The sequence below is a fragment of the Trichechus manatus genome, unplaced genomic scaffold, assembly GCF_000243295.1.
Source record: "Trichechus manatus latirostris isolate Lorelei unplaced genomic scaffold, TriManLat1.0 scaffold00078, whole genome shotgun sequence".
In the NCBI taxonomy this organism is placed as follows: domain Eukaryota; kingdom Metazoa; phylum Chordata; class Mammalia; order Sirenia; family Trichechidae; genus Trichechus; species Trichechus manatus.
The window spans coordinates 12,137,381-12,145,982 of NW_004444014.1; the positions used below are offsets into that span (position 1 = coordinate 12,137,381).

The window sequence follows — 8,602 nt, forward strand, 5'->3', positions numbered from 1 at the left end:
GACATCTTTGCTTTTCAACACTTTAAAGAGGTCTTTTGCAGCAGATTTGCCCAATCTTACCCATGTCCAAACACCACAGCTCACCTCCTCAACAAGTGAGCATAAGTTTACTCCCCTTCTCTATCACATACAGGCTCAAATTCTTTAACAGTTTATAACAGGAAAAACTACCAAGTTTTAAAAGTCTACATAAACTATATCCTTCGGCTCCCCTCTATATGCATACATTTTTAGGATGCATAGGTTAATTAACTTATACAGGTCCCTTGACCTGCTGGCACAATAGTTAAGTGCTCTACTGCTAACAGAAAGGTTGGGGGTTTGAACTCACCCAGTAGTTTCGTGGGAGAAAGACCTGGTAATCCGCTCCCATAAAGATTACAGCCCAGAAAACCCTATGGGGCAGTTCTACTCCGTTACATGGGGTCACTGTGAGTTAGATCAACTCAACAGCACTTAACAACAACACTGGTCTGTGTATGGTCAAAATGCTATTTGGACCGACAGGCTCTCTGCGAGCTGGCTGCTAGGCCAAGTCATTCCTGCACAGACAGTAATGTCTCTAATGTAGCAATGATCCATTTCTTCATTCACCTAATATTTACTGAGCAACTACTATGTGCCAGGTACTGGTCTAAGCCCTGCAGATGATACAACACTGAACAAAACCAACAAAAATCCTTCTCCTCACAGAGCTTACTGTCTAGTAGATGGCAGACAGAACATAAACCAAACAAATGAGTAAAATATGTGGTCTATAGGGTGTGAAAAGTGCCACAGAGAAAAATAAACCCGGAAGGGTACTGGGGAGTTCAGGGAAGTGCTGCCATTCTAAAGAGACAACATTTGAGCAGACACCTGAAAATGATCTTTTTGGTGTATACGCTACTATTAATTTTCAAAGTACTTTCTTCCCTGTTGTCTTATTTCATCCTAGCAACAGCTTCTGACAGGAAAAATTGTCAAAATGTTTAAAAGTCTAGCTGGCTGAGGTCTAAAGAAGTTGTGGCACCATGGGGTTCAAGGACTTGCCAAGGTCTCACAACTATTTGATCCTAGAGCCAAGACTAGAAACCCAGGTTTCCTTGTTCCCAGTTCTGATCTGAGGACATAGCAACCTGACAGTGTTGTCATAAAATAATAAAAATGAACCGTGTTTCTAAACACTCAGGACTGATGCTGAGGCTTGAGTGGTGCCAGGCAGCTGGCTCGAAGCCCTCCTCGCCACCTTAAGGTTACCGTGGCGGCCACACGTCCTGCTGACCTTGGAGCCATCACAGCACCTTTCTGCCAAAGGCCGACCCGCCTGCTCCGCTTGCTGTAAGTGAGCAAGTTTCTCCGTGAATCCATTTCATGGGCTGCTTTTGATATATGCAGGGGTAACCCCAGGTTCCTGCCCCTAAGAACCAACCCGAAATGTAATACCTTTTCCGTGTTTCTTCTTTGCGTTTCTTTGGAAGTTTGAACTTTGTTTGATCAAACGACACTGACGGCCAAAAAACTTTGACAACCATCTAGAAATTTTTTCTCCACAGTCGTAAGTATTTACCCTGGCAAAAAAAAAAAGGGGGGGTGGGTGGGGGAAGGATTAGTATTTCTTTAAGTAATAATCTAAACTGTAAAAAAAGTTAGATTGAAAAAGAAAATACAATTACATTTTGCCAGCCCCCTCTCCCAGGAGAGGTTTGGTAAAGTAACAGGAGTGATTAGGCAGTCACAGGGAGATTTCCAAGGCCCAGGAAGACACACAGGCTGGGGCTTATGTAAAACTTTCAGACCAGATAAAAAGCTTTAGAAGGAGCCCTGGAAGAACAACGGTTAAGCATTTGGCAGCTCACCGAAATGTTGCCAGTTTGAACCCACCCAGTGGCTCAATGGGAGAAAGACTTGGCAATCTGTTCCCATAAAGATTACAGCCTAGAAAACCCTGTGGGACAATTTACTCGTCACATGGGGTTGCTATGAGTTGAAAATGACTCAACGACACCTTATAGCAATAACAACAGAAAATCTTTAGAAGTTCCTCTTGTTTATATTAATTATTGCCACTGAGAACCACAAAGCTTGGAATTTGAGACCTTATAAAGCAGGGTTTTTTTTGCTTTAAGAAGCCCTTGAACACAGACACGAGTCCCGGTTTTTTACTCTGAGCCCAGCTGTAATATTTTCTTTCACTGCCAGGCCATATGGGCTAACTTTTTTTGGTTTATAAAAAAGAACACTGTGCCTATACATTCAGACATGTTATCAAAAGGGATCAGGCCCTGGAAAAGGACATTATGCTTGGTAAAGTAGAGGGTCAGCGAAAAAGAAGAAGGCTTTCAATGAGTTGGACTGACACAGTGGCTGCAAAAATGGGCTCAAACATAGCAACAATTGTGACGATGGCATAGGACCAGGCAATGCTTTGTTCTGTTGTACATATGGTCGTTATCAGTCGGGACCAACTTGATAGCAACTAATAACAACAACAACAACATAGATGATCCTTGAAAACATTCTGCTAAGTGAAAGAATCCAGTTACAAAAGATGACTTAAGGTATGAGTCTATATGAAATGTCCAGAAGAAGCAAAGCTATAGAGACAGAAAGTTGATAGTAGTTACCTTGGACTGGAGAGGAAGAGGTGTTTTGAGTGGGGGTTGGTGGAAGGAATTACTGACCGGTAAATGGTATGGGGTTTCTTTTTAGTGTGATGGAAATTCTCTAAAATTCATTATGGTGATTGTTGCACAACTCTGTGAATATACTAAAAAACTTTGAATTGTAAATTTTTAGTGGGTAAATTTTATGGGTTGTGAATTATATTTCTCAACAAGGCTGTTGACAACAACAAAAATGCACTTTAGAGACCTGATAATATTAAACCCACTTCCAAAAATCAAAAAAAAAAAAAAAAAAAAAAAGAACACTGTGCCTATACATTACAGGTACAAGTACATTGATTAATCTAGCTTTTTTTTTTTTTTTTTTCCAATTCTGCAATTTTCTAGAATTTTTAAAAAGGGCACATCACCAAAACTGATAATGTAAAATCACTAATATCCTACCCTGGGAATACAATACAGGTATTTTTGAAAACCTATCTTTTTCTTAATTTTTACTGGGAAAAAGAGTTGCCTTCCTGTTCTGGGAAGGGAAGCATGAAATATCATGTTGTAAGCACACTCTCTCCTGTGCTTTGAGAGATTGCACCAAAGTCCACTTTCATTCTATTGAGTACTCAATGGTTCCACCAATAGATAATCTAACCTCTATTTATCTGAAAAGCTCTATTAGCCAGCAAACTGCATTCCACACAGATGCAGCTAAGTGAAATGTAGATGAGCCTGCAGGTATTCCTTAATGTCCACACTTCTCTCTACATGAAGACTTGCTATAGCAATGTACAAAATTGTTTACCAAAAATTCATCACCCTATTTGAAAGTGTCTATAACAAATGTTTAAACTGGCGAAAATCTTTAAATTGGTGCCAGTACTGGCAAGAAGATGTGGTGTGTGCTCAACTCCTGGGCCCTCAGGATGGGGTCCAGTGCCCACGATGTTTAACTTGCTGAGAATAATCATCATGTTATCATTTTCGTGTACCTTTCTTGAGGAGGTAGCCCTTCACAGCTCCCAGCATGATCCTCTGCCTGGTATCTGAAGGCACTAACAACTTGGGTCCAATTTACATGTAATTTAAGTATTTAACGTATTATTTCATGACTTGCATGATAACATATGTTCAGGTACTACAGAAGGAAATGTGATCTAACTTGATATTATACAGCATTACCATCTACCGAGCATACCCACTAATGAGTTTATTGTGTTAACTAATTAGGCAAATAGCATTTTAAAAGCTTTCTATTATATAGAAGTCCTTAGTGAACTGTTATATAGTTAACTGTTTTTGTGTCTTGCGGGGAATTTGGTTGGGGTATGAGATGAACTGGTAACCAGTTGGATAGGCCCATCATTGGAAAATTTGCTATTACACATGTTGTCAGGTACGGATTAAATTTAGATAACAAGGGATGCCAGTATTTGATCTGTTCAATGAAAGGATTTATTGTAAATGAACATTTACAATTAAGAAATAAAATAGAAATGCTATTTCAGTGAAACCTGTGAAAGCCGGAACTCCACAGATTGCCTTGTTTTTCCAGGTGTCACAAGTTTTCCTCCTTTGACAGAGTGCAGTCTTACCACTTTTCCATCACTCGTTAGTGGGAAACTTGAGTTTTTATTCTCTGACAGTTTTCTGTCTTACACAGGTTCCGACTTTCACAGGTTTTACTGTACATTCAATGCCACTTTCTACATTTCCTGAAATTTAGCAGATGATTTATCATCAACAACCCAAACTAGGTAATAGTACACAACATATGGAATATAACTTATGAGTTATCACCTGAAAGTTATACTTCAGAAAACAGAGGAACATCTTGATACCCCCATCACCCCCCAGCCTCCACATCCAATCCACCAGCTAGTTCAGGTGATTCTGCTTCCAGAATATATATCTCACCCTGCCTGATTTTCTCTCTGATCCTGGTCCAAGCCTCCATCATGTCTCAGCTGTGTTACAAACACAGGTGCTTAGATAGCCTTACTACTTGCACCCTTATCCCCTTCCAACTACTCTAGACCCACCAGCCAGTCTTTCAAACCATGAATTAGGTCTCTTCCCTCACCACCTCTACTGTGACCACCTCATCCAAGCCACCATTATGCCTCTACTGGACTGCTGCAGTGGTCTCGGAACCATTCGCCCTGTTTCACCCCATCCTCCCACCCCACCCTCTGTACCCAGCGCTGTTCCAGGCTCTACAGTGAGCAGTACAGATAAAGTCCTACTCTCCTGGAGTTGGCATTCTAGTGACAGGGGTTGAAAATAAATAAACATACAGTAGTAGGTCAGGAAATAATAAATGCGAAGGAGAAGAATACAGGTGAGGGAGTGAGCCCTGAAGAGTTATAAGTAGTGGAAGAGCCAGCCAGGCAGAGGAAACAGTGAATGCAAAGACGTGAGGTGGGAGTACACTTAGTAGGTTTGAAGAATACCAAGGAGCCAGTGTGGTGAGGGTAGAGTGAGCAAGCAGGGAAAGTGACAGGAGACTGTATTGAGGGTGTAACAGAGGATGGACCATACAGGGCATTGCTCTCCTCCCTCTCTGTGTTACCCCCGCAGATAGATCTGAGATTTTCCCCTGCTTTAGAGCCTTACCTGTCAGCACAGACCTTGCTTTGGCAAATCTGAGCCCGTTCACTGTTTTCCTCGAGAGGCACCTCTATAGGCTCCATCCCTAATGAATGAAAGTTAGAGGCGAATTTATCATCATGCAGAAAGAATAACTATGAAAATAAAAGCCCATTGTCATGAATTTGGAGTGGTTAAGAGCTACAGCTGCTAACCAAAAGGTCAGTGGTTTGAATCCACCAGCCATTCTTTGGAAACCCTGGGGCAGTTCCACCCTATCCTATAGGGTCACTATGAGTCAGAATCAACTCGATGGCAACAGGTTTTTTTTTTGTTGTCATGAATTTTGACAACTCTGGAATTTGGTTGAATCACGTAAGTGGCTGAGTCTTAGACTTCTTTTCATAACACAGAGCTCCTCTTCATCATTATGAGTACCACCAACAGCACGTGCATTGAGCAGCTTTCTTCTGGAAGATCCTGCGCTGCGGCAGTCATATTCATAGTCCCTCGGACGCTCTATGAATTCTTTTGAAGGATTTCTCAACTTCTGACTGGCTCCACATACTGAGGTCATTGTTCTATATCAAAAAAACCAAACCCATTGCTGTCAATTCCAACTCATAGCAACCCTATAGGACAGAGTAGGATTTCCAAGGAGTGGCTGGTGGATTCGAATTGCTGACCTTTTGGTTAGCAGCGCAGTTCTTAACCACTGCACCCCCAGGGCTCCCACTGTTCTATAAGCTGCCTTAAATTCTTTAGAAACAGACAAGCAGGAAGACGGCTCATTCCACTAAGCTGTCAGCACAGAGTGTCAATTTTCAGAAGCCCCTATGAGTCAGCATCAAATTGGAGGCCTTCATCAAACATCATTATTGCTGAAAAAAATGGTTACTGTGTCAGTGAGATTGGGAAGCTGTTCTTTGTGTGTATGTGTGTGTTATACATCATACATATAATGGAGTTTACAACATACATATAATAGTTTTAAAAATAATTATGAAGTTAACACTCACATACACACTACGCCAGCTAAAGTGGTATTCATTCTTTAAATAAAAGTAAAATATGTGGAAGAAACAAAAGGGGTGAAAAAATCTTTGGTAAAAGCCGGACCTGCTGAGACCCTCGGCCATCCTGCATTCCTCTTCATCCTCCATGAGTCATTAAAAATATATGGGAAGGCATGAAGCTGCGACATCTGAGCAGAATTTCTGGAGAACCAGAAGCAAGACCTCCTTGTGCTTAGCCCTGTGCCCTCCAGCTCTCTCAGCATCGCCTCCAGCCACACTGCTTGTTGGCATGACCCAGTCTGTCACTTGGGCAAGCACATGTCATGCATACCTGCATCCCTGTTCATCCTGGTCCTGCTTCATCACACACAGCACAGCCCAGCAAACTACACTCACTCCCGCTTATGAGCTCCAGATCACTCCTGCTGCCAGGACCCATGCCCACCACAACAGGTCTTTTACCTCAAGGGGGACAGGGAAACAACAATTTGCGTAACAGGTATTCCATGAGCCCTGTTCCCTGCTTGTCCACATCTTACACATGCACAGCCAGCCCCACCCTCCTGTCCCTGTGTGCGGAAGACCAGAGAAGGAGCCTTCTTATGCAGAATGCTCCAGAAGTTTGCAGAAGGAACATGCTGTGCTGAATAACTGTAGATGCTGCTATGTCAAACAAATGTTTATGGAAGAATGATACAAGCCAGATATGCACCCACAGGAGACAGCAGTAATGTGAGCTTGGAACATTGGCTATGAAGTAGTAACCATAGCAGTGAACAAGTACCAGTGGGGAGCCAGTGGGGAGACCCATCCTCTGCTTCTTTTAACCCTTCTCCAGGACTCTGCATAAATCACTCAGGGCCTTTGGCCCTCAGCTGCCTTATAAAGATCATCAGAGGTTTCTTGTTAAGGCACACAAAATCTGGGTTCCCTACATGGACAGAACTCAAGGGGCCCCCAACAAAGTCCCGGGGACTGAATTCAATCACTACATACTGAGCCTGTACTCAGCTCAGAGATACAGAAAAATAAAAGAACACAACCTCTGGAGTCTTAAAATCTTTGGGAGGGGCAAGTGTCACACATCAAACCATTATAATAGGTTGTATCATTGTTATTATTTGGAGCTAAGTGTTTGCCCTGTCATAAATTGCCAAAAGATGCCCTTACTCCACTCACAGTGCTGGAAACCCCTACATGAGAGTGGCAGATCTGATACACGTGGGGGACACCACACCATCTCATAAAGTGTTGCTAATTTGGAGGGGAAGATGTTTGGCTTTTGTTTTATTTCTCTCTCCCATTCCTTACATTCTGGGATAATCCACTCAACTCTTTTTGTATGTTAATATCCTGGATATCTAACCTTGAACAAAAGTATAATAAAAGAAGGTTATGTATCAGTTTCACTAATGAAAACAGATACAAAAATACCAAAAAAAAAAAAAAATTATCAAACCAACCCAGCAATGTATTTTAAAAAAATCATTGCCAAGTAATGTTGTTTTGCAAGAGTGCAAGATTAATTCAGTACCAGACAATCTACTAATGTAATATGCCACATCAATAATTATAGGAGAAAAAAATCTGATAATCAACAGATACAGAAAAAGCATTTAGTAATAACTGAATATTAGTCAAGATAAAACTTTTGGCAAAATAAGAACAGGAAAGAATTTCTTTAGCCTGGTAAAGCAATCTATCAAAAACCTACAGTAAACATCATTCTTAATGTTGAAACTTTAGAAGCATTCCATTAGTCAGCAATAAAGAAGAATGTCTACCATCACTGCTTCCATTCAACACTCACTGTTCAAGGCCTAGCCATGCAGTAAGATAAGAAAAAAAGAAAAATTGGAGAGACAGATACAAAACTATCCTTATTAGAAGACAATATACCTATTTACATAGGGACAATGCGAGGAGCCCTAATACATGGCATAAACACATTACAAACCATAAGTAACAATGCGGAAGCACCAGAACAGAGACTAGATAAATGGGAGCTCCTAAAAACCAAACACTTATGCTCATCCAAAGACTTCACCAAAAGAGTGAAAAGACAACCTACAGACTGGGAAAAAAATTTTTGGCTATGACAAATCCAGTCAGCATCTAATCTAAAATCTACAAGATACTGCAAAACCTCAATGACAAAAAGACAACCCAATTAAAAAATGGGCAAAGGATATGAACAGGCACTTCACCAAAGAAGATATTCGCGCAGCTAACAGACACAAGAAGACATGCTCACGATCATTAGCCATTGGAGAAACGCAGATCAAAACTACAATGAGATATCATCTCACCCAAACAAGGCTAGCATTAATCCAAAAAACACAAAATAATAAATGCTGGAGAGGTTGTGGAGAGACTGGAAGACTTATACACTGTTGGTGG

General features: G+C 41.2%; 1 protein-coding gene across 1 annotated transcript in view; it reads right to left on the reverse strand.

Moving 5' to 3' along the window:
• Positions 1 to 8,602, reverse strand: part of MOCOS (molybdenum cofactor sulfurase) — a 53,018-nt gene that overhangs the window by 13,188 nt on the left and 31,228 nt on the right. The window contains exons 10-11 of the mRNA XM_004380922.2: positions 5,214 to 5,292; positions 1,426 to 1,550 (exon numbers count right to left, since the gene is read on the reverse strand). Of these exons, the coding sequence (XP_004380979.1) occupies positions 1,426 to 1,550; positions 5,214 to 5,292 (204 nt within the window). The remainder of the gene's footprint in view (positions 1 to 1,425; positions 1,551 to 5,213; positions 5,293 to 8,602) is intronic.